This window comes from Dipodomys ordii, unplaced genomic scaffold (assembly GCF_000151885.1).
Source record: "Dipodomys ordii isolate 6190 unplaced genomic scaffold, Dord_2.0 Scaffold12, whole genome shotgun sequence".
Classification (NCBI taxonomy): Eukaryota; Metazoa; Chordata; class Mammalia; order Rodentia; family Heteromyidae; genus Dipodomys; species Dipodomys ordii.
In genome coordinates, this window is record NW_012267228.1 from 20379453 (window position 1) to 20406692 (window position 27240).

Here is a 27240-nt window from a genome sequence, read left to right on the forward strand (position 1 = left end):
AAGAAGGAAGTTGCTGCCACATTCTCAGCCATTCTGAGGATCCAGATCTTGTGTTCATGGTCAGTTTATTTTTATTTTAATTAAATTTTTTTAATTCACTTTTTTTTTGGGGGGGGTTTCATCATGGAGCTCAGGGTGGAAGCACTGTCCGTGAGCTGTGTTTGGCTTAAGGCTAGTTCTCTACTATTTTGAGCCACAGCTCCACTTCTGGTGTTTTAGTGGTTAATTGGAGTCTCCTAGAGGGGGCGAGACTCTTCCTGCCTGGACTGGCTTTGAACTGTGATCCTCAGATGTCAGAATCTGAAGTAGCTAGGATTACAGGTATGAATCACCAGCACCTAGCTTTATTTTTATGTTGTTTAGAAAACATTTCCCCCCCACACAGATTATTTAAATTCCTCACCCTTTGTATCTCCTCTCCACAGACCTCCAATAAAATAGTAAAGCCAGAAGAGTCCCATTTTTCTGACCTAGCTTCTCCTAGGAAATAGTTTCTCTATTTTTTTAAGCTAAGTTAAAAAAAAATTACGCAAAGTCAAATTTTCTCTGCCTATGCAAACCTGAGAAATCTCAAAGGTTATGAACTTCCTGCTTTCCCGCTGCATGATCCCTTGACATAGAATAGACCTCAAACATCCTGAATTTCAAGAACGGCTCACTTTTTGTGATTTATTTTTTTCCTTCAGACAGGAAGGAAAGAACCTTGCTTTACTTTCTATTCCCCCCCCCCCCCGGGGGATAGTGGTCCTTGGTGAACGCAGGGCCTTGTGCTCAGTACTTAGCAGGCACTCTTGTTGAGATGGGGTTGGGTCCTTGATAACTTTTTGATTTGCTAGAGTATTTGGGTATACATGAATGTATCAATACATCCAGCCCTGGGATTTTGATTTTCAGCGCTCTTTTCCTTTTCTTTCAGCTCATTTCCAGGTATACAAGTGGTAAGTGGGCTCCTTCTTACCATCAAAGTGCTCATCATGTAGTTGCTTACAATGTGCAGTGTACCATGTACTAACAAAGTACCATGTTATGCCTTGTCTCACTCCCTAAGTTTATATGGTAACACACTGGTCTTTCTTGTTGGGAGTGGGGTACTCCTAATTTACCACACCAAATAGACCACAGCCTATTTCTAGTGTTAATAAAGAATTTTTCCTGTGTCCCCCAAGCTCACAATCCCAAAGGAGGAGAACACTGGAAAATATTCATCTGTTGACATGAAAAGCGAATTCTTCCCTTCCATCTACTAGGGTTTTGATCAATATTCTGCCCCCATTATTTTCCAAGCTCTAAGCCACAATTCTGATCAAGCCTAGAGCCAGAGAGGAAGAAGATAAGAGTAGAATCAGACTTTCTTGTTTCCTGGGAGAGAAACTCATTTGTTTCCTCTGAGAAAGTAGAAATAGAAATGATTTTAGATGCCTGAAACATGATAAATACATGCTTATCAGATATGGGAATCAAACAACTCAAAGAGTTTTAGGAGCCAGTGAACTTCCAGTGGGAGAGAACAAGGCTGGTGTTGGAGTTCTTGCTTGGCGTACTTGAGAGAAGGCATTGCATGCTGGGTATTGGAAGTAATTCAAAGCTCCTGATGTTTGAGCTCAGAGGAAGAAAACTGATCTCAACAGGGACAGAGTTAAAAAGGTAAGACATTCTCCAAGAGCTTTCTTCAGATACTATTAATTAGTTTTGAGGACAAGGTAAAAATGCAGAGAATGACTGATCTATTGCTAGTCAAAAGAACAATTTTTAACCTATCCATTAACTGAAGTTATTCCCACAACTGCTTCTATTTATCATCTAGACATTTTTTTTTAAAGAGTGAAACATATGCTCTTAACATCAAGTTCCAATTCTTGGCTGGCTTTAAACTACTTTTAATTTAAAGTAATTTATGATAAGGAATCTTCTCCCTGGACAGGGCACTTAATCTAAATTTACCTTTAGAGGCTTCTGTCCCCAGTGGGTTGTCTGAGAAGTCGGCCATGTCATGGCTCCAGGCATCCCGGACGGCAGACTTAGATACAACTCTGTCATTCAGAGCCTGCTGTGGTCGGAAGTTATTTCTCAGATACTCCACTGACTTCACGTGGTCTTGCTGTTCGGTGGTGAAGATGGAATAAAAAGCCTCGAGCTGAAGAGAGAAAGAGAGGGAGGGGGGAAACCCCACATCCATTAGGCGTTCTCTGAGCCAGAGCAGGTGGGTGACAAGAATACTATTCCTGCTGGAACTGGGTGTAATGTCTGTCCAGCCTGCCTCACCTAGGCAACTCTCTAGCTCAGGGATGTGCAGAGCACTTGAAGCCAAGACAAGAGTCCTTTCTTCAGGGTTCCCTGGAAGGATATCATTGTATGATAGAAAGGAGCACTGTCTTCCAGCTATATTGGAAGGTGCAAGGCTATATTGCCTGGTTATAATTCTTCACCACTCACCCATTCTGTGGCCCCTACACAGCCCGGTTCACTTCTCTGAGCTTCCCATTTCCTCCATAACCTGGACACCATCGTAAGAGCATCTACCTGACATTTCTTGGGTCCAGACGCAGTGCTAAAACAGTTCCTGCCACACAAAGCTTGAAACCTACTTGTGATTTAATGCTTTATCACAATCTGCTTCTGAAATACAAAGGATCAAGCTCAGCCAAAGCACCAAGTCACCGACCAGGGTACACAGGGGAAGTAACATTGCCCAAGTCAACATTCATGAGATGTGCTAGCCTGGACAAACTGTTCAAGCTCTGTGTTTCCTCATCTGTAAAACATCTGTTGTTGAAAGGCCTGTCTTCAAAGGTGTAAGGATTAAATCTAGGTACGTCACTTAGCACACAGTAAGTTTTCAATACAAGATTGGCTGCTGTCATTATTATTTATGGGAGGAAATGTCTCCCCCAAGAGTGCCCACAAAATTTTCTGGGAAAAGAAAAAGGGGCCGGGAGAGAGGGAGAGAGAAAGGGGGAGATGGGGAGGGAGAGAATACAAAGTTTAGAGATTGTATTTCTAAAATGAAAAGGGATTCTGTGTGGTTCTCTACATTGAGATCATTATCAAAGGTCATTCGCTTGCGTGTGACAGATGGAGCTGTGACTGGCGGTCAAACTGGTTCTCCTGGGACCACGAGATTCTTGTCACCAAAGAAAAGCAACTCCCAACTCCCAAACCCTAGCTCCTTGAGGTAAGGAAACAAGGAGGAGAGAAAAAGTGGATGAACACTTCTGGCCCCTTTGGTTCCTTCCTCCAGACTGCAGATGGAAATGCTTTTCCCTAGGAAAGAACTTCAAAGACAACCAGAACAGAAAAAGCTTTCCAAGCAAGAGGGGAAAAGGGGAGTGGGGGGTGGGCAGGGGATCCGCTGCTGGCTCTGGGGAACCAGGTGGCAGTCAACAGCAGAGTGTAAAATTAAAAAGAAAAAGAAAAAGAATTACTACCTAGAGCTAACACGATTGTTTCTCAAACAACCTCAGGGAATGTCCCAGAAAATGATTTGCTAGCAACAATTATTGGAGACTTCCTCTTTGCACGAGAAAGCCACGCATTTGCTAGTGATTTTAGCCAAGCAAAATCATTTAAGTAAATAGATTTACCTATCATCATTCTCCCTCTCTCCAATGCTATCGCTTATGTGAAATGGTAATAAAGCATGAAGAAACCTCTTGTGCCTTTTCATCAAGGTAATAGTTTCTCTTAGCCTGAGAGCTCATCCTAGCCTGAGAGTGCCCTTTGATTTCCTTATGACCTCAATTCTCTCGGACTATTCTGCTTTTCCTAACAGCTCAGACCATCTCTATTCAAACTTCACTTTCCTTCTTACTCCCCCTCCTTTTGTACTTAAAGACAAAAAAAGACATCCTAAATGACAAAAATACACATTCTCTTTTCTGTCTGTGTCAGGGTTTTGATGCAGGGCTCAGGGCTTGCTTGGCTTGTCCCTCTTTTACCTGAGTCATGTATCCAGCCTGTTTTTTGGATAGTTATTTTACAGATGAAAATAAGAAAAGCTAACTTTTCTGCCTAAGCAGGCTTCAAACTTTGATCCTTCAGATTTCAGCCTACTGAGATGCTAGGATTACAGATGTGAACAATCAGCACCTTGTCAGATTTTTTTTTTCATAACCTAACTATTCTGTATTCATTCTGTCCCGAGAGGAGCCACTGAGATACAGACAACTTATAGCGTTGAAAGAAATTACCTCAACCCAGTGTTGTGGCTCATTTCATAGCATGACCCAAATCAGGCAGAATGCATTGGGGGTAGGGGTGTGGGGGGAGGAGGACTTCCAATTTCCTTTCCCTTCTTTTTTTCTTAAGAAAAAATGAAAATGGCGTCCAAAAAGTGTATGGAAAGAATTAACAAAGACCCTATGGAGACATTCCAAGGAATGACCAAAAACAATCTTTCTTTAAAAAAAATGAAAGGCTGAAAAATAAATCCTGTGAGTAAAGGTTAAAGGGAGTGGACATGTTTAGCCTGAAGAAAAGATGAGTAAGGAGTAATTTGATTAAAGGCCCTTGTATATGGAACATGCTGACCAGCTCTTCTCTATACATAGAGAAGGCCAAATGAAAGGAACTGGGCTTAAATTAAAGCCATAGAGATGAGAGAGTTTAATCAAGTAGGATCACTTCACTTTAAGGGTGAGTTACTTTTACTTTTTGTTAAAAACCTTAAAATTTGAAGTGATTGGACAGAGGAGTTTCCATTCAACCTATCAGTGTATGAGTCCAGTACATCTGGATGCATGGTATCTCTCCTAATCCCACCCATCCCCTCAAATTACCCACTTCCAGTTTCACATATGTCCATTTAATAGTAGGATTGCATTTGCTCATAAGGGTAATTTTTTAAAAACATCTTCTCTTTTTAAATCCCACTGGGCTACCACCCACAGTAAGATGGAAAATATTCTGGTGAAGACAGAACTGTCCTAGAATAGGTTAATCTCTGTCACATCAGAATGGCCTAGGAGGCTCCCAAGCAATCCAACTCGAAGGTTTGTTTACTGTCTACAACACTTGCCCGCTTTCACAGTGAGCATTTAGTTCTAAAAAGTTTCTGTCTGATGCTTCAGGGAAGATTAGTGTAACTGCAGAGAGAGTCAGGTTGTGAATGAAACACACAAATGCCTTTGCTTAAATTGCTCTTACAGCTTAATGACATGCTATGGCTTAAAAGCTCAGGCCTCTTCCTTGTCATTAACTCAACGTGCCCACCGATTTTTAAAGAAAGACTGTGACGGCTCTGAATGACCTGATGACCTGAGCGATATTATATTGTCAACTGGATCATAGCTTCTCTTGACAGTTGCACAAAAGAGTTCAAGGAGGAGAAGCTTGGCAGACGTATTCAGTGCCCTTCGGTGACGTGACAGGCCTCACTCCAACCCTGTCATTCCTCTAAGTGGAAAGAGAATTGCCAGTAGCCTGTCTCTTGGCTAACTGTCCTCCTGTCTGGCCACTGAGTGGATACTCCCATGATTTCTGGATTGGTGCTGGGAGTGTAGACAGGTACACAGCAATTACCTAGGGCAGAACTCTATGGATGCATTCTTTTCTTTTTTTTGCCAGTCCTGGGACTTGAACTCAAGGCCTGGCTTGAATTCAAGATTGAACTTGAACTCAAGGCTAGCACTCTACCACTTGAGCCACTTCTGGACTTTTCTGTTTATGTGGTGCTGAGGAATGGAACCCAGGGCTTCATGCATGCTAGGCAAGCACGCTACCACTAAGCCACATTCCCAGCCCTATGGATGCATTCTTATGTGACAACTTCAGGTTGTCTTGAGTTCCCAGCCTTGCCTCGGGCCTCCACTATGTTCAATTCCAAAGATACCACCAGGCCACAATGGAAAGGGGTCCCCTGGAGTTGAATGGCATCAGAGTCCCAAGTGACATGGGAGCCACAGGACAAATTACAGCAAGTGTGTCTCTCTGGGTTTCTGACTTGTGTATATGTTTAGGGCTTAACTGACTTGATCTTTCCAGATCTGTTCCAAGGCTTTACAGTTAACTTACAAATACTGCTAAGATCATGCCATATTTCTGTTCAAAGCTGTCCCATAATAATTTATCAATTAATTAATTAATTAATGCAATACTAGGAGTTGAAACAAGGGCCTCACACAATGCTTGTATTTCACCACTTAGAGCCACTTAGAGCTTTTATTTTCACTTTTGTTATTGAGATAAGTTCTATCTGGGTCCTTCTTACCTCCACCTCCCTAGAAGCTGAAATTACAGAAAATCTGCCACTATACCCAACTCAGGCTTCCATCCTAACTATGGGGTCCTAATGATCTGACTGAGCTAAATTTTCCAACTTTGAAACTCCTATCTTTGCCACCTGTTTTGGAATTCTACCTAACTAAGGGATGGGTCCTTGTCAACTTACTGAATCTTCCCATCTTTTGCTGTCCTTATGTATGAGAGTAATAACCTTATTGCTTTTCACCAGTGTTTTTCTTTCTAAGTGAGTTTCTATACATCAAGTCTTTGAAATAATTCCTGGCACACAGTAGGTGTCTAGTGTTATCCTCACTGCTAGCAGTCACAGTCTTCTCAACACTTCCAACAAGGGGAAGGTGCTGTAGCTGCTTTCCCCTTCTCATTACTTGAGAAACTAAGTAATGTGTCAAGCACTGTGCAGAAATCATTTTGGTTTCTTTGTTGTTGTTGTTGTTATCAGCTGTTTCTATTTCCTGGAATTCATTTCGATAACTATTATTTTATGTGATCAGAGGCACAAAGGCATTGTGCCTTTTATTTTGCTTGCTAGTTTATATTTAGTTTAAAATACCATCCTTAATGCTATATTATTATTTCAAAATCATGAACACTGTCAGAGAATATTTACTGAGCACTTACGTGGAAAGGACTGTGCAAACAACAACAACAACAAACATACAGAACTTAAACTGGGCTTCAGAGACACAAGTTACTTGCCCACTGTGTGTGATGATTCGGTTTCTCAGACTCCAGGACATATACCCTCAACATGAATCATGGGAAGAGCAGCCACACAGTGAAGGAACGGAATATGGTCACAGCAGATTATTTCCAAATTATTCCCACAGCTGATCTCGATGAAGGCATGCCGGCCAGGTATGCCAGCACTGCAGCATAGATCTATTAGCCCTTTTGGGTATGCTGAAAAGAAACCAGCTATGGCCCAAACAGCAAGAACTGGGTGTCTGGGTGGTGTGAACAAGACACGCCCCCCCCACACCCTTCCAGGCTCAGAAACCCTTGCTACCTCTATCGGCCTACCCCTTTCCCAGAAGTAGGTAATAAGCACACTTGGATGCATCATTCCTTTAAGATAACTAATGAAATCTTTATCATTTTGTAAAAACAAATGAAAGTTATTTTTTAATTTCTGTACTATTAAATTGACTTTTTAACTTTTGAAGTGAATGTGTGAAACATTTCTTTCTTTTATCCCTGCTTGGGGAGTTGTAATTGCATTTTAACTGGTCCTGTTTCAAGAACAATTTTAACCTTGAATTGTAAATGTGTTGGCTGGAAGTATATATAAATCATTTCAACCCCGTTTTTATTATAAAAGTATTACAGAGGAATAATTAGTTTTAATCTGTCAATGCATATCAAAGGAAAGTTGAAACCTATTCATGCCATTCAGAGGAACAAGAGCTCTTGGCCTCATGATGGGGTAAGGGGTTTGCAGCTGGAAGGAAGAGATGAGAAAACCAGGAGCAATAAAATTATGAACCATTAAAAGGCTGATATGCACAATATTCTAAAGGATGTGTGTATAGTGGCAATTAAACAAGACCAGAGTCCTGATTAGCATAACAAGAAACTCGAGGATAAGCACTAGAAGTATAATGTGTCAGCTAGGGTCACAAAGACACATTTAAGAGATGGCCAGAGAGGTTCTGTTGTGTTGCCTCATTATTAAACTAGAAAATTGGTAGAATATGAAATTCTCAATAGCTGGGGGCATCCTGAGTCTTACTCACTGAAATGCAGCTATAAAAATAAAATGTGAGAAAACTACAGGGTCATGTCCCTCTGTGGCTCAGGGAATTTTACACAAAGGTGATTTTAGGAAGGCGGAGAACAGAAAGGGAAAGAGCTTCAACCGTAATTAACAAAGAAAGCTGTGGGCTTAATGATGAACAAGTACATCTTGCAGTGTTGGAACAGAAACTTCCTGAATTAAGTGACTTAGCTGTCATTACCTTGAGAATCACGACAGTTCATAAACTCAGAACTGGCAGCCAGTGGTTACACATGGATATTATTTTAGAAACACGGCTAGCCTACACTGAAATGATTAATATTTTGCAATACTGGGTTAAACTACATTATTGAAATCAATTTGGGGGTTGGGGATGTGGCTCAGCAATAAGATGCACAAAAACCCTGGGTTTGAAACTTAGCACTGAGGGGGAAAATCAGTTTTACCTATTCTTTACGTTTGTTCCACCTGGCTACTAGAAAATGTACAATGATCTATCTAGCTTGCCTAATTTCTACTGGGCAGTGGTATGAGTGATCACTTAAACCTACTAAGGAAAAAGCCAACTATGTATTGCCTAAGCATGTTCTCCTCCTACCAGACTGGGTGTTCCATGTACATTCCACATACACAAATGGAAAACCTGAGGCACTGAATAGTTCTTTTGCTTGGCCAATGAATGGAGTCAGGAAAATAACCCAGACAGTTCACTTTCAAGGCTCAGTGCACGAACTTCAAAGAGATCTTCTATTCTTTATTGACAAGATCACTTTGGTTTATGGGTAATGCAAAGAAACCTTTCCCAATCATTCCAGCTTATTGTAAAAAAAGAAAAAAAGAAGAATCAAGCATCCCAAGGCAAACATGTTAAACATACTCTCCAGCTTACTATGGTTTTTGAGAGTGCCACCAAAACACTTAAATAAAATTCATGCTAGAGAAAATTATAAGCAGTGTCTCATTTTAACCAACAGGGGGCAACAGTGCCAGGTAGGGAGTATTGATATAGCTGCCAATGGGCAAGCAGCAAGCATTTGGGAACCTTTGTTCTATAATAAATCTCAGAACCTTTGTTCTATAATAAATTTAGAACACTGGATCCAAAGACAATCATCTTCTTTGACTAACATGGACACATCACAGGCAACCAATTCCATCTGCTAGACCCACTCCTTTGACTTCTCATACCAAATAAAAGGTCCATTTTGGTTGGAAAATAGGTCATAGCAGAATTCTTGTCTGGTATTTAGAGTCAAAATTTAATATGCCTAAGCTGGATGCTGGTGCTCCTACTTACTCAGAAGTCTGAGGTTTGAGGATCGTGGTTCGAAGCCAGGGCAGGAAAGTCTGGGAGACTCACCTCTAACACCTACTTTCCCTCCTTCCCAAAGTGGAGTGCTGGCTCAAATGATACAGTGCTAGCCCAGAGCAAAATAGCTGAAGAGGGGGGCTCAGGCCTTGAGTTCAGGCCCCAGGACTGGCATACAAAACACCAAACATACAGATTAGTAGGACCAAATGGACATGCTGCCTACTGGGTTAACAGAGCAATTAGCACTGTGCATTTTGATCTAGATCACCACACATGTCAGAGGCAGAGTTGGCCAGTGACAGGGCTGATGTCAATGTCCAAGTAGATTCACACAAGCAAATAAAAGGAGGAAAGAAACAAGGGAGAGCTCATGTGTACTCCAGAGGTGGCAAAGAAATCCACACCGCAGCACACAACAGTGTTCACTGACCACTACACTCATGCTGACCGTGTTTTCAAGGTGACCATTTCGCAGGCACCCACAGTGAGGGCCTGCGAGACAAGAGGAGATGGAGGTCGAAGAGAAAGAGAGGAGCAAAAGACGAAAAGGACAAGGAATGTTTGCTTTCGGATAAAAGCACAAGTAGACTCCCTAATTTTTTTAAATGTTATGTTTTTGGCTTTTCTGAATTGGCTGTTGATCCCTTCTGCAACGAACATTTTGTGCTAACTTCAGAAAGAATGTTGGCAGGGCTAGGGCGGGAAGGGCTGAAGCGCTAATGCTCAGATGGCCAGTGTTGCTCTTTCCAGGAGATGCCACAGTTGTAACCTCAGGGAGCTAGCCAGCAAGGATCCAGCCAGGCCACATGAATATGAGCCACACACGGATGGAGCAGGAGTACCTGACAGAAGTGAATTTACTATCTGCAGAGGGTTTGTAATGAAGTAATTAGAAAGAGTGTGGTTAATTTCTTTTCCTGTTTCCCTGAAAGGTAATACCTGCCAAAAGTACAGATTAGAAGGTAAAGAAAACATCATTATTTCTTCTCTTGGTATATCTTTGGTGGTAGAGTAGAAGATCAAATGTACTAACAAAGCATTTTCTAGAAGTTCTAGTCACCAAATGTCAATGGACAAACACCAGATATCCAAGGCTCAAAGTAGGACTTTCATTTGGAGATCCTAAATAGTAAGAGCTACCTTAAAACCCAGTATGTGTTAAGGGGCCTCAATTCACCTCAGCCAATCAACTGGTTCTTTCTTTACTTGGAATCCCTGAAAAGTAGCCAATCGTGTACAGTGATACTTCATTGTCTTATGCCTTTAAATCATTGATGACAAAAACATTAATCATCAGCGATAATTTTTTTTACAAAAAGAATACCTTATAAAAAAACACTCTTCCTTCAACCTTGCAAAAATAAGTATTTGGACAATACTTTTATTTTTATTTTTTGCTCAGATTAAACCATATCAGCTTCATCATTAGGAAGAACTAATGTTTCTCATTTCATTATTTCTTTATGGCTGGCAGATCCTGTTCAGAAACTAAATTGCCAAATGCTTCCTTTGTCGTCAAAGTGGAATTAAAAGAAAGAAAAAAACTTTAAGAAAAATGATTGCCAACCACAAGAAAGCCAAATAAATCATGCTAGTCTGTGTCATACTTCCTAACTTTGTCAGAAGATACAGGGTTTCTCCTGCTCCAATTTCCTTCCAGCTCTGTTTACTTGCAGACAGGAAACACTGGCTTCTCCGGACGCTGTCAGCCCCTCTGGCAACTTAGTCAGGGATGGTTTCATGACCCAGGCCACTTCATCTGTCAGTGGGGTAATATCTGTTCAAATTCATCTTCCATACCTGACCTAAGACCCAGACTTTTGTAAGCTAGCAGCCAGCCCTTGAGTTTAAAGGTCAAGGGGACTGAAACAATTATCTTAAGCTGTGGAACCAACAGAAAAGAAGCTGGGAAAGAACAGGAAGCAGAAATTTGCAAAATTACCAACTGAGGCCTAACTCCGCTGAATATTTATCAAAATAAACACCAGGAGGGGCTGGGAAGATGGCTCAGTGGTAGAGCGCTTGCCTTGCATGCATGAGGCCTTGGGTTCAATTCCTCAGTACCACATAAGCAAAAAGAAAAAAGCTGGAAGTGGCGCTGTGTCTCAAGTGGTAGAGCGCTAGCCTTGAGCTGAAGAGCTGAGGGACAGCGCCCAGGCCCAGAGTTCAGGCCCCACAACCAGACCCCCCAAAAAAATTAAAAATAAATAAATAAATAAACATCAGGAGAAGTCAAGCAGAGAGGGGAAGATGAATGAAGAGAAGAAATAAGAGAATGCAGTCATAATAGTCAATGCATATGCTAGGAAAATTGGGGGAAGGAGTGGAGTTGAAGGAGGGGGAAGAATGATTAAAATGGATTATACTTATAAAAAAAATAAAAAAAAATAAACATCAGAAATGGAAACATGTTGCTGTTGTTTTCGTGGCTGGCAGGGGTGGAGGTATTCTTTGTTTTTGCTTTTTGTCTTTTTCTTGGGGGGTGTAGGGTTACAGAAATGGAGGGCGGGAGGATGAACAAAGGCAGACATGGTAGTTAGTAAACACAAAGCAGAAAATGAACTATGCAACTTGTGGGCAGGGACTAGAGAGAGAAACTGGGAGAAAACAGAGGAAGGGGTGACACAGTTCATTACCTGACTTAGGAAACCACAACTACTCTATACAGCACATGATAAAAAAAAAAACAATAAAATTACATTTAAAAATGCCCAACTGAGAGACTGAGACTTAAGGTGTGCAGGCTCCGCAAACACACAGGGAAAACCACAATGCTTCCCTCGTCCTGCTCAAGAGGACACTCAGACGTCTGCATCTCAGCATGCCTTCTTCACACCATTCCTCTTCTTCAGTGGCTCAAGATCATCATTTCTTTACTTTTCCATTGGGAACAAGGTGTGTCTAGGATACCACCTAGAACAGCCTCTTCCCTCCACTCCCTACAGGGAACTCTTTGTCCCGGTTAGGGAAATCTTTAAACTATCTTCTATACCAGCCAGGTTCAACAACATCTCATTGCTTTTGTCTTTAGCTACATTACCACATAATGCCAGAATCTTCCCCTTCCCTTCAGCTGTAAAGCTGTTAAGGTGGGATTGGAGAAATCGTTTCTATGAACAGCCCTGATAAGAACCTTCTATTCTTACATAGTCCTAGTTAAGTGATTCAAGTGTACTTTCTTACCCAATCCCCCATGGTTCCTGGCCCTAATCTGCCAATGATACCAAAGACAGATACTTGTTTGCTAGCTGAGTACATGCTGAAGTTCTGACAACGAATGTATCCTTTATGGAAGTTTTCCTCTTCTGCCTTTTAATTCTCACAAGGCCCATTCTATCCCCCTGGTGGCTGACAATCCTCTGACAATGCCTAATCCCATTCCCATGCCCACGTCACCAGTTTTTACCCTCAATTAATTGCTTGGCTTAAATCCTGTCCTTTAAGGACAGTGGTAGAGGCCAAGCCTAAAATGAAGCAGTATAACACACTGGTCCCAAACATCGAATCAGATAAAGCCAGGCATGGTTTCTGGATTCATCACTCAGTATGCATGACTGCTCAGAATGTGACCCAGTCTCTCCATGGCACAATGTCCTGTGCACCACATTAGTCTTATACCCTTACCACAATGTTGCTTTGCCACTGATTAAGCTGACCTATGTCAAGTTTGTAGTCTGGATATGAAATGTTCCCCTAAAAAAGATGCATGTGTGAGAGGCTTGGCCCCAGCTGGTGGCACTGTTGGGGTCCTAATTTCATCAATGGATTTATCTATCAATGACTTCATAGCTATTAGGAAGTAGGGTCTAATTGGAGGAAGAAGATGATTAGGGACATACTTTTCAATGATATGTCTAGTCCTTGGCTCCTCTTTTGTCTCTTTTCAAATTTTACTATTACTGGGTGAACAGCCCCCTTCCACCACCCCGTCCTTCCCCATGATGTTCAGCTAGACCCCACTTCAAGTCAACAGCAATGGCTCTGTGGACCATGGACTTCAACTTCAGAAGCCCTGAGCAAAATCAATCATTCTTCCTTTATGGTGATTTGCATGGATGTTTGTCACAGTGATGGCAGTGACTCACAGCTCAATTAATGATCGTTTTATTTTCTGTCTTTGTGTACTCAGATCTCTTTTCTGAATCTGGGGTAGGCTTAGCAGTCAGAGTAGGAGCTTTGAGATAGAACTCCATAGCTTGGTTCACAGCTGTGAGATCTGCGGAATGCTTCTTATGTCCTGTGCCTTTTGTCTTCCCTATAAAGTGGAGGTAAACATAGTCCCCCTACCTCCTAACTATTCATGAAGATTAAATGTATTAACACATACAAAGAGCTTAGTAAACAATACTGCATGTGATGCCCGCAGTTCTCAGCTAATTTGCAGCTGAGAGGGCATATTTTATATTTTACTATTTTGGGGTTCAAAAATGTGTTTCTTGGGGCGGGAAGGTGGCTCAGTGGTAGAGTGCTTGCCTTGTATGCCTGAGGCCCTGGGTTCGATTCCTCAGCACCACATAAGCAAAAAGAAAAAAGCCGGAAGTGGCGCTGTGTCTCAAGTGGTAGAGCGCTAGCCTTGAGCTGAAGAGCTGAGGGACAGAGCCCAGGCCCAGAGTTCAGGCACCACGACCGGACCCCCACCCCCCCCAAAAAATGTTTTTATTGGAAAAACCAAAGAAACCAATGGAGAATTTAAAAAGTAAGTTCTTGCTGGGTTCTGGTGATTCATACCTGAAATCTGAGTTACTCAGAAGGCTGAGATCTGAGGATCAAGGCTTGAAGCCAGCCAAGGCAGACAAATCCTCAAAACTCTTATCACCAATTAACTACCAAAAAGCCAAAAGTGAAGCTGTGGCTCAAGTGGTTAGAGCATCAGCCTTGAGTGGAAAAGCCACATGAGAGTATGAAGTCCTGGGTTCAAACCCCAGTAATGGAACACAGAGAGGGAGAGAGGGAGAAATAGAGGGAGAGAGAGAGGGGGGGGGTTAGGAGGAATGGGGAGACAGAGACAGAGAGAAAGAATTAAGTTCTGAAACGGGCCAAATAGAAAGTGTTCCCAGAAGCCTTCTTCAAGTTCTACTATGCAATAAGAACCTTCCAAAATCCCATCATGAATTAGATGTAATAACTTATAATGTAGCCTGACCACTGTAATTCACCATCACATTTTGATGGTACATATTTATTAGAGTAGATCATTGCTACCTGATCCCTGAAGGGATCCCTAACAACTGCTGGTTCTGTTTATTCTCTCACTGAGAGTGCCACCTTAGTGGTATTTCTTGAGTTTGGGGATAACATTCTATTCAGCTGAATAGTAGTTATTTAATCATTGAACACCATGTCAGAAGGAGCTCACGTCTTCTGGGAGAGGGGCTTCTACACACATGATTTCCATGAGTGTTGCTGTGTTGCTGGTGACACAGCACAGATAGCACCCAGGGACTTCTAAGTGCAAAGGGGTAAAAGAAACTCAAGGCTTGGTACTGCAGCAGGAGTTTTAGCTCCTTTGTTCTCAAATACCACAGAGTTTCTCCTGATAATAAATTGTACTGGGAGATGCTAGAGACATCATGGAATGAATTGACCTCAGCTGATCCCCTAACTAGATTTTCCTGCTGAAGAATGTGTACCAGGACTAATATATTTTTTAATTCATTTCCTTCTCATGTTGACAAGATCATGTTATCAACAGATCCTTAGTCTAGAAAGTTTATCAGTTTATAAATAGAATTAAAAGTTATCCGAACCTGGAAACCTTTTTTGTTGTTTAAACTAAATTCTTAGTAGTTAGGTGCAGTGATGTCTGACAGCAGAGTCACCATAAAGCATGGACACAGAGGGATCCTGTAGGGTCGGGTACCCACCTGATGGTAAGAGATGGGGACAGGCTTCCGGAAGACAATCCACTCCACAATTTCACTGCAGGGAGGGGTGGTCAAGGAGCCAGTATACCGGTAGTAGCTGCTCAGAGAGGCAGGCAGGAGGTCCCGAAGGACAAAAGGATCCAGGAAGGTCTCCTTCTCTGTTTGGGAAGAGAAGAACACAATAGTGAGTCTACCACACCAGTCTCTAGCTTTCAGATGCTGTGTCTCAGCCTTGTGTGTCTGCACCTTGAGTAGCATGGGCAGCTGATGGATGGTAGAAGGATGTCAGAAAACAAGGCAGCATTTCCCAGGATGTGTTCCCAATGCTAGCACTGGTCATGTTTCCTTTTTTGTTGTTGTTGTTGGTTTTGGGGCTTGAACTCAGGGCCTGAGTGCTTTCTCTGAGCTCTTTTGTTCAAGGCTAGGAGTCTACCACTTTGAGCCATAGCTCCACTTCCGATTTTCTGGTGGTCAACTGGTGATGAGTCTCATGGCCTTTCCTACCTGGGCTGGCTTTGAACTACTCAGATCTCAGCCTCCTGAGTATCTAGGATGACAGGTGTGAGCCACTAGCACCTGGCTCTGGCCTGGTTTCATAAAGGCCAGCTTCCAGGATGGTGAGCAACAGAGAATTCTTCCTTCACCCCAGGAAATACAACATCCTATCGTGGTTTACTTCTCTGAGTAGTAGTACTTCAGGGGGAAAAATTGTCTAGATATTATGTACCCCACTTCTTCTCAGTCTTGTCTTACTATGGAACCCTTCTCTATTCACAAATCATGAATTGATCATAATGAGAAACTCACTGTGGAAGGAATAGCACAGGCCAAAAATGAAGGGCACTTTCAAATATGCATTTATGATTTCACCCAAGGTCTAGCCAAGCATATCCCTTAACTTTAGTGATGATGGTCCTAAAGATGGAGATGTCTTTGCTTAAGGATAAACGACATCTGAGCTGACACCCACTGTGGACATATTACAATAGCTTTCAGAGGAAGGAGGCATGGCAGGAGTTAGTACCTACCTGGGGCCACACAGCTCCCCAAAAGCAAAGTGGGTATTATTAAGGCAGGTATATATTGACTGATGACCACAACATAGTTTCTGACTAAAGAAGCTGAAGTCAGAAATTAGAAGACCAGGAGCAAAAAAGGAAAAATAAAGTGAAGAAAAGCATTTTAGGTTGTGTGGACAATAACTGCGAAGTCCCAGAAGCAGAAAGGAATAGCTCAATAGTGAGTAAGACACTGGCCTTACAAATCTCCCAAGTGGGCTCAGTAATCACCCCACATCCATCTCAAGAGTGGGTTCTTATTCCTTACCCCTTTAGAAACTTAGTCCTGAATTTAAGCCTGAGACTCTCCCCATCCCTGTTAAAGATGTCAATAGACTACTAAGAGTTGAGCTGAAAGTTTTCTTTGGCTATTTATGGCTTCCATTATGGCTCCTATGACAATTCCTGGAGGATCTGGGAGCTCCAACACATCTCATAGACATGTCTGGGCATGTCTTCCAAACTTCATGTCTTCTCTTTTCCCTTCAATCTTTCATACAAAACAACTATGCAGGCACCTGGGCACAAATGTACCCCCAGACTTACCAAGTCTATGGAACTGGGGAACAGTGATGACCAACACTAGGATGATGAAAAGTATAACTTCCGCTTAAAAGAGATCAATGGTGCCTAATGCCAGTGGCACATACCTGTAATCCAAGCTACTCAGGAGGCTGAGATCTGAGGATCTCAGTTCAAAGCCAGATGAAGTGGGAATGTACCTAAGACTCTTATCTCCAACTATTCACCAGAATAATTGAAAGTGGTGCTGTGGCTCAAGTGGTAAAGTGTTAGCCTTGAGCAAAAGAGCTCAAGGACAGCACCTAGGCCTTGAGTTCAAGCTCCACAGCTGACCAAAAGAGGAATAAAAAAAGAGAGAGAGAGAAAAGAAGAGAGAGCAGTGAGTGGAACTGGATTCAGAGATTACCTGGACTTCCTATATCTGCCAGGTACTATTTAGTTACACTCTACAGACCAAGTTGGCCTTGGTTCTCCTGCCTGAACCTCCTTAGTGCTGAGATTATAAACATATACCACCATGCCCAGCTTGATTTCTTTCAAAGGAAAAATTAACTATTAACTAATAAATGAAAAAATTGTCAAATCATTGGGTTCGGCAATGAGAATTCCTGTTGGACAACAGGCTGGAACCAGCAGGGTGGTAGGGTCTGGCTTTAATTGAAACCTAGTTACCAAGGCTTTGGGACGTGGGTGAGCTCTGTAAGCATGCTTGGCTGGGACTGGTTTGGCTGTAAGAAGGAAATATTTTGGCCTCTGTGAGGCTGCTTCTGTGCTTCCTGAGCCGTGTAAATAGCCAACACCAAGCCTGGAGTGACAGAGGGCGTGTAGGGAGGATGGTATCAGCAGCTGCCAAACCACCACCTACTCCTGCCTGCTGCTGGTGAACTTGATGGCAGACCCCTGGCTTAGGATCAGGGGCTCTAATCTAAACAAGGAGAAAAGGGAAAAAACAACCCTGCAACTTTCTCCAGGGGCTTGATCCAACATCAGGGCTGTAACAAAGCCATCTCTGCCAGACATAACCAGGAGGAAAGCCCCCAGCTCAGGCATGCATTCAGGAGGAGGAGATGGCTTTAAAGAGCACAGAAAGAGATGAAGCAGAAAGGTTGGCTTCACTGGTCGATGGGAATGTGAATTCAAGGGGAACCTCAACACAGCTGGAGTAAGATTGGAAAAGAAGTTCCTGTGTGGACTTGTGAATTTGCAGGGACCCGTGGGGAGCTACAAGCGTGGGCCGGGGTGACAGGATGACAGGAGCTTTTGTCTGTGTCTACTCCAGGCCTCAGCTGCAGGGCCTGGCTCTCGCTGGGGGTAGGCCTAGCTACGGGCTGGGAGAGGAGTGAAACTACAGCCAAACTGGGGAGACGCGGAAGATCCTGTAGCTACCCTAGTTAGTGAGGCTGGAAGCCAAAGAACCTTCCCCCCAACCCCCAATCCCGGCAAAATCTTACACTGGGTCAGATTTACCCTGGGTAATCTCACCAACACCTCTGACAGTGAAATGTGCAGATGCTTTCTAACAAGTTGAGCTGGAGACTCAGGGTCACTTTGAAAACCATTAGGGTAGTTCATTAAGGTGAAGGGTGAAGGAACCAACCCAAGGTCAAAGGCTTGTCAAGGAATATCCAAACAACTTGGAAAATTTTGTTTCTAAAAGTCAGTACACGGAGGTTTCAACACAGGGCCTTACCTTTGCTCGGTGGGTGCTCTACCACGTGAGCCACCATCCCAGTTCGCTGTATTCTAGTTATTATTCAGATAGGGTCTTATGGTTTTGCTTGGGGTAGCACATGATCTCCTCATCTATTCCTCCTGATGGGCTAGGACAAGTGTCCAGCTTTTTAGGTGTGTGTGTGTGTGTGTGTGTGTGTGTGTGTGTGTAGGGGGTGGTGTCTTACAGACCTTTTGCTCCAGATGCCCTCAAATCACAATCTTTATTTCAACTGCCTAAGTAGCTGAGATTATAGGTGTGAAACACCTCACGTGGCTCAAGTGGAAGTTACTTCTTCACAGAATCCACAGAGGAACTGGAATAGAGCACCATGTTTGTTGGTCAGGACTCTTCACTAAGAAGGACACTTAACAAAGAAGGTCTAACCACAGTCCCATTCCTGCACCCCACTTTTCTGTTCTAATGGGCCCTGGTAAATAGAGTGGATGTGCAACTTGTCTCTGCTTCAAACCCCAATCCTGCCAACTCCAAACAGCCTTTGCTTAGCAGGGAAGTAAACCTATGTCCCTCTGAGAAGATTAAATAAGCCAATCAGCAAACAGGCTGAGAAAGAATGATTGACATGTTCTTATCCTAATTATTACTATGATTCCTTCAGACCATCCCAATCTAACCATCTACTTCTTTTCATTTTTGGCCCCATGTCTTTTTAATTCTTTCTAATTTGATTCCTCATGCCTAAGGGCCACCATGTCTGACATATTCTCCAGCTGTTTCATGGCCAAATCTGATATTTAACAGCTGTGTGACTTTAGGCAAGGATTTAACCTCTCTGAGCTATTACCATGATTTATAAAATGGCATTTATAGGAATATAGATACCCCTCAGGGTTGCTGCGACAGTTAGGAAGCGAATGAACGTGAGGGGTTTACCCCAGTGCCTGACCCATACATAAGCTCTGGTTTATCCGGGCAAGTACTGTGCCCAGAGCAATCAGCAAAGTTCCAGGCTGCCTCCTTCTGTGTTTTAAACCAGGGATTTGCAGACATTTTCTGCACAGCATCAGATAGTAAATATTTTCAGTTTTGCAGTCCAAGAGGCAAAAATCAAAGATGTTATATAGATACTTACATAACAAACCTCCTTATTAAGGATACAGTATTCAACATTCTAGTAATAACTGAGTACAAGCTTTAAAATGTATGTCTATTAATGAGAAGAATGTAATTCTTTCTCAGGGTTATAGTTTCACTTAATGAGGGATCAGATGCAAACAAAGGCTCCTTAGTCCACTGGGCACACAAAATAGACAGTGGATGATCTGCCCCTCAGTTGTACTTTGCCCGTTTCTATTTTTTGGGGTGGGGGGCAGTTGTGGGGCTTGAGCTCTGGGCCTGCACCCTGTCTTTGAACTCTTCTGCTCAAGGCTAGTACTCTACCACTTTGAGCCACAGCACCATTTCCAGTTTTCTGGTGGTTAATTGGAGATAAGCGTCTCAGGGACTTTCCTGCCTGGGCTGGCATTGAACCACAAGCCTCAGATCTCGGCTTCCTGACTAGCTAGGATTACAGGCCTGAGCCACCAGTGCCTGGCCACCCAGTTCTGTTTTAATACAAGCATGGGAAGGGATCTAAAGTAAAAAATCACCTAGATGGCGCACCAGCCATGGGTGAGGAGGCTCTGCTGCCTGCTCAGAGAGTTGCCATCACTGAAAAATCATTTGTTTTGTGAATAATACGGTAAAGAAGTCTGGTTTTGGGTGTGGGTGTGGGGTTTGAGACAGGGTCTTACAGTGGCCCAGACTGATCTCAAACACATGGCTCTCCTTCTTTAGTCTCCCAAGTGCTGGGATTACAGATGTAAGCTATCACACCCAACTTACAGAATTAACCTGATGTAAGCTATCACACCCAACTTACAGAATTAACCTCAAGGGCAATCTTCCTAAGATTCCCATTTCCTGCTGGGCCTTCTAGGTAGCACTCCATGGGAAACTGAGGCTCGCAAGAATGTCTAGGTGGATGTTAGAGACTTCTTTCAAAACGGCAACCTTACATTTCTAGTATCACCCACAAAGCTGGCTTTTAAGCTGCGGCTCAACTGGCTGGATTCAAGAGAGGGAGCTCCCGAGCACAGTCACTGAGGGGAGGGCCAAGCACAAGCCTCCACAAAGACTATCGTAATGAATCTGGCCCTATAAAATAAGGAGAAGCCCACTGGGCTTGAATCCCATTGTGTCTCCTGAGAGGCCTGGCCTAAGTTATCTAACCTCTGTAACTGTTTCACCTATAAAATGGGATAACAGTAGTGACCTCATAAGAGAGTTCTGAAGACTGAGTTTATATTAGTTAAGAGATGATGAGTAAGCAGGGTATGGTGGCACATGCCTGTAATTCTAGCACTCAGGAGGCTGAGGCAGGAGCTCTGAATGTTCTAGGCCAGACTGACCTACAAAGCTAGACTCTGTCTCAAAGAATTAGGAATTAGGAGAGTATCTAGCACAGAGTTAAGTGCATAGAGGCGCTTGTTAAAAAAAAACAACAAAAATTATTTTTTCCTTTTGTAAAGTAGTGCCATTCCAAAAGACCCTCTTGCTTCAACTTTTATTCCAATGACTAATTTGAATTCCAAACATTTCCTATTCCAGCCACTTAATCGCTGAGAAAAATATTTGAAACACACCCCTTATACCACCATTCATTTCATTATACCATAATAAGCAGGTACTGTGCATTACTAGATAAAAGGATTGGAATAGAATGAATCTCATATTCTACTTTCAAGGATCCAGGCACTGTATGCAGACAATATTATATTTTAATAATTAATTGTTCATCAAAGAAAAAGATGAGGAACAGGGATGCTAAATTCAAAGTTATTCAAATTGCAAAAAATGAATAATGCATAGATTTTATATTAAATACACATTGTATTAAGTAGTCTACATTTCACCCAACTCTGTCTTTCATTTTTAAGCATTTTGAATGACAATATGAATAATCTGTTAGGGAGGTTTATTTGGGGAGAAAAAAAAACCTTACCTGAATGCAAATGGAGTATATCTAAAGAAGATTAAATTTTTCTTAATCAATTAGGAAATTTTGTATGAGAGCTTTAAAGTCATGGTCACTCAATAAGCCCATCTCACAGCCCAGTTATCCTTACGACTTCCAACATTAAATTATATCTGGCTGACTCTGTTCCATTTCTTCTTTCTGATACTAGTGCCAGGAGGCAATTTTTAATTAAAGGAAATTCGAAAGATTCAAACATGCATAATTGAATTAAAAAATGTGATCATTAAAACATTAGATGATAATCATCTGATGGATGGCATTTTTCAGTGTGCTAATAACTTAATATTTGCAATGCTTTGGTTACATATGCAAAAAAGAATATGCTTTGTAAAATATGGTGAACAGTCAACATGCAGAAGAGACCCATGCAGTGTGCAATGCTGAGTGGAGGCTCACTGAAAAGGAAGGTTGTCATTCAATGACCCCTCCCCCCCCCCTGCCCCAAGTGGTACAGAAACAACAGCCACATTGTCACCCAGGGAGACAAACACCCCAGGCAGGGCAAAGGCAGCAAAGGAACTCATTCTGCCTAGACTAAGGCTAAAGGAAAAAGGTTCAAAAGCCCCACATAGAACAGGCTTGAGGCGGGGACAATGATGAACATGGGTAAAATGTATGAGGAGGTGACAGGGAGGGGTTGAAATGCCAGAGGAGAAGCCTGCAATTCTGGGTTTGATGTGGGTCTGTCATCCATGTCTCTGTGATCTGGGAAGAGTCTCAGGTCTGACAGCTGGTGACAGGGGTGGCAAGGCGGGTCATCTGGACCAAGGTTGAGGGTCAGATGCCAGGGGTCTAAGAATGAGGCACCCAGAGACACACTGAAGGCGAGAAGGACTTGATTAGAACTAAGATGGTAGCAGAGGCCCCACTAGCAGAGCCCAGGGGGAGTGCATTTCATGATGTGCATACAAACAGTACTCCTGCTGTCAATCACCACTGCTGGTCATCAAAGCCTGGGCCTCTCTGTGATGGCAAGGAGGAAGGACCCATGGAAGTGGTGCTGTCTCATGTCCAATGTGCAGCCATCTACCAGGCTTCCTGATAAATGGTTTCCAAGGAGCAGCAGGAGACTGGTGAGCATTGGGTAAATCCTGGGAGTGGAATTAGCACTGGATGATCTTGAGGAACTCATCCAAGGACCGCAGAAAATTAGAGAGGTCCAAAGGGCAGTGAAGAACGCTAGGTCCAGTTCATTTGGCAAATGAGGAAAATGAAATTTCAGAGACACACAGAGAGAACAAGATTGGTTAAATGGCTTCTTGGCTTATTGAGAAGGAAATCTGAACCTCTTCACGGAGTCCTGAGGTCCGTATCCATTGTAAGATGCATTTGGCCTCTGCAACCTGCCCCTTCCTCTCTCTCTCTCCCCCCTCGGTGGAACTCCTACTGTCCTACCTTGCTGTTCTTTGCCTGAAATGCTTTGCCTCCCACCCACCACGTGAGTTTCCTCTTCCCGTCCATTTGGACTCTGCTTAAATATCGCCTAAGCACCTGCCATCACCACCCCCACTCAACATGTCCTTTTGCTATTAACTCTCTGAGTCCACCTACTTCCCTTCTTTCCTAGCATGTGGGCCAAGACCTTGCCTGTGTACACCCAGCTACTGAAGCATGTCCCAGAGACAAGTAGGTACCCTGCAGGCACATGAGAGAACAAAGGAACGGACCATCATGGAAGTGTTCGGTGTATTTTAAACAGCCAATAAATCCTTCTATAAATGGTTCCTCATGGTCAAAGTCACCATCAACAGGAGATGCATCATTATTTTGAAGTCCATCAATAAAAGCAGCAAATTAAGCAAACAATGACATGCTATCAGTTCAAAGAGACATTCTTGTTAGAAAGAAGCAGGGGTTACAGAACCGGAGTGAGGATAGTGGCAGGACTCAGCAGGGTTTCTCATGAGGGGCCTCCCTACTTTAGGGATCTAGGAGGAACCTGGTCCAGGGATGGTTCTGTGACCAGAGTGAAGGATGCTCAAGGGTCAGGGAGGAGCACTAGCTCATGTCTGTACCGAGTTCTCCAGCCTCACTTTGCCATCCACTGACCTGTGCCTGAGATGCTACCCATACTGTGGGATATGCTGCATTCACCTTTCCTCAAGTCATAGCTTAGGAACTGAATGCTGGAGTCTTTCTCTATATGAAACGTTACAACCTTTGAAGCAGATGTTAACATCCTGAGTAGGACTGCCCACTCAGTCAAGGTCGAGGGTGGAATACACTTGGGTCTCATTCAGTCTATGATACTGGTTGACATTGGTCTCTTAGCAGGCTGGGCAGGGGAGGGAACTCTTTTATTCTAAGACCATGTCTCTTGACTTATCAGTACTCTTGCCAGTGCTTGTATACACGGCTGAAATAAATAATTCAAGCTGTCACTAAGTACCTCTAGGTCAAAAGTGGGTAAAACTATGTATGGCTTATAGGCCCATAGTCACCTAGTGCCTGCTTTTGAAAGTTAACTTTTATTGGAACATAGCCATGCTCATTTGTTTATTGAATGCCCATGGCTGCTTAAGATTACAGACTTCAGTTTTTAAACAGAATATATAGATGACAAAGTCTGCCAGGGGCCAGCTGCTCACTCCTGTAATCCTAGCTACTAAGGAGACTGAGATCTGAGGATCAAAGCCAGTTGGGGTAGGAAAGTCTGTGAGCCTCTTATCTCCAATAAACCACCAGAAAACCAGAAGTGGCGTTGTAGCTCAAGTGGTAGACTACTAGCCGTTAGCAAAAGAAGCTCAGTGACAGTACCCAGGCCCTGAGTTCAAGCCCCAGGACTAGCATAAATAAATGAACAGATAGATAGATAGATAGATAGATAGGAAAAAAGATTACAAAGTCTAAAATATTTGCTATGCTCCCTTATAGAAAATTTGCTGCCTTGTTCCTATGTGAAGCATAGGATATTCAAAATGAGTAATGAAAAGGGCAAAAAAAGCTGGACACAACTGACTTACACCTATAATCCTAGCTACTCGGGAGGATGAAATCTGAGGGTTGTGGTTCCAAACCAGCCCAGGTAGGAAAGTCTTGAGAGTCTTATTTCCAATTAAGCAGCAAAAAAGCTGGAAGTAGAACTGTGGCTCAAGTGGTAGAGCACTAATTTTGAGCAAAAAAGAGTTCAGGCCCTGAGACAAGGCTCGAGGACTGGTGCAAAAATGAAACAAAACCAAAACCAAACAATAGAGCAAATATAGGGGGAAGTAGAGATGTGGGACTTACGTTTAACTCCAAAATGGGTAGAGAATTAAATGCATGACAGGCACAGTCCAGAGAAAATTTCAGAGGTCGAGAACATGGCATAGGTAATTTGGTGATGGGGCTAGGAGAAAGGTGACAAGATGATCTTCAGATCCCAAGTTCAAGCACCCAGAAAAGTGCACTAGGGTCTTCATGTAGCTACATGATCTCAATGCCATGCGATTCTTGACTTCATTAATGCTTCCTGTTGACCAACTGTGGCATTTTGATCCACATATCGTGGCATTTTATCCAAACATGTTGGTGTCTGAATAAAACGATGTTGATGTTAAAGAGCAAGTACATGAAGATCACAGTCTTGTCAACAATGAAAGAAACGAACATGACGTTTAAATTATACAGAGTCACACAGTGATAAAACCCTAGCACTGTCACGGAGGAGTTTCAGGTCTTGATGCTCTCCCCTACAAGGTTCTGGTGACCAGAACTGACATATATATACTCTTTCAGTTCCTTTTTGACATGAGCCAATGAGTTCATTCACAAGGGAAAAGACAAGGCACATAAGAATTAAGTGACTTTGACAATCAGCAGGAAGTGAGTCAATGCTACAAGTTAAAAGCTGGCCCAGCAGAGGGGAAAGAAAATGCACCCCGGAGTCTAAGTGGATCAGTTAAATTATGGATCCATTCAAATTATGGATCCACTCAGTTTACTCATCTTTAAAGTGGGGATGATGAATTCTTGCTGGGGCTAGGGGTTGGTAGCTCATGCTTGTAATCCTAGCTACTCGGGAGGAAGAGATCTGAGGATCGAGGTTTAAAGTATGTCCCAGCAGGAAAGTCAGTGAGACTCTTATCTCCAATTAACCACCAGAAAACTGTTAAGTGGAGCTATGGTTCAAAGTGGCAGAGCACTAGCCTTGGGCAAAAAGAGATCAGGGACAATGCTTACTTAGGCTCTGAGTTCAAGCCCCAAGACCGACAAAAAAAAAAAAAAAAAGAATTCTTGCTAAGCATTGGTGGCTGAAGCCTCTAATCCTAGTTACTCAGAAGGCTGGGATTTGAGGATCTTAGTTAGAAGCCAGCAGCAGGTACAAGTACATGAGAGTCTTCTCTCTAATGAACCAGCAAAAGGCCTGCAGTGGAAGTGTAGCTCAAGGGGAAGAGTGTCAGCCTTGAACAAAAAAAGACAGCTAAGCAAGAGTGTGAGGCTTAGAGTTCAAGTCCTAGTTCACCACAAAAAAGTGGTGGGGAAAAAGAATTCTTAGGTTCACGTTGCTGTGAGGATAAAGTACGGCCCTAGCTAGAAAACAGCTGGCAGGCTAGGTAGATGGACAGCTCAGCCGAGGGGCAGCACATTCTCCTTTCACGTAGTTTTTGGTTCTCTGTGAGCTCAAATGGACTGGCTACTTCAAATCTTTATCATTTTGGTGGTGTGGGCGGTGGGGGAAAATCTTGCTTTATAGTCTAGGGTGGCCTCAAAGTTGTAATCCTCCCTCAGTCTTCCAAGTACAAAGACCATAGACAAAGATCACACAGCATTAAAATTAAAAAGTCACCCAAATAACCCCAAGTTCTTCAGTGAACACTTTCACAGTGGAACACTGGAAATCATCTTATAAACTCTCTTTGCTTTTCAGATCTCACTGAAAGAGTCAGGCAAAGGGCATTTCCCTGGAACCTTATAATCCTGAGCAAATGGTAAAATATTGACAAAGAAGACTGCTTGAGTGACAAACAGCCTCACATTCAAATCAAACCTAAAAAGAATCACTTCTGAAGGCCTTTTATGTCTTCAATTACGGTGAACAATGCTATTAGTGATAAAATAGAATTCACACAGCACCCCATTTCCTGGCATTGACTCAGGGAAGGGATGGGAAGAGCTCAAATCTATGGTGGTACTTTTGATACGCTGAAATCCAGGAAACTGTGGGAACGGCTTAAGTAGGCCTGTTTCTAGAAGATTTTTGAGATCAAAAGTATTCAGATAAGCATCAGTCTTTCCTGGATCCATAAAAAGAGATGAGATGGTGGGTGCTGCATCTTTACAATCCACTTCAGAAAAGTTCCAAGTAATTAAGTGCCGGAAACATAAACTTCAAATAGGAAACTTTGTCACGTATTATAAGATGTCCAAAATTATCTCTGAGCTGTAAAAGTTGGAAATGGGGAGTGAGCTATAAATAGGCACTGGCTTTCCAGTGGACAAAATTGATTTCAAATTCTTTCTTTAAGGGAACACATTCAGATTTACATAATGATTTGGGCAAAATCAAAATTGAAGCCCACCTCTGTGAAGTCTATATGTTAAATAATGACCCCAGAGAATACTTAGCCAGTTCCAATATCCACAACTGCTGGGGGGAAGAAACACCGGTGGTAGAGCAATTACAACAGTAGATACTATTAGATAAAGCAGGCATTTTTTTTTCTTTGTTCTGAGAAGAGCCTGAGAATCATCATCTAAGGATTTGCATGTTACTGTCTCATAATGACAACTACCTAACTCAGACATCATACTGGAAAAGCAGTTGGAGACAATGTGC

General features: G+C 42.7%; 1 protein-coding gene across 3 annotated transcripts in view; it reads right to left on the minus strand.

Annotated features, from left to right (window-relative positions):
* Nucleotides 1-27240, minus strand: part of Ptprg (protein tyrosine phosphatase, receptor type, G) — a 684041-nt gene that overhangs the window by 118767 nt on the left and 538034 nt on the right. For all 3 annotated transcript variants that reach the window (XM_013010502.1, XM_013010503.1, XM_013010504.1), the window contains exons 7-8: nt 15152-15309; nt 1942-2134 (exon numbers count right to left, since the gene is read on the minus strand). In XM_013010502.1, coding sequence (XP_012865956.1) covers nt 1942-2134; nt 15152-15309 — 351 coding nt within the window. The remainder of the gene's footprint in view (nt 1-1941; nt 2135-15151; nt 15310-27240) is intronic.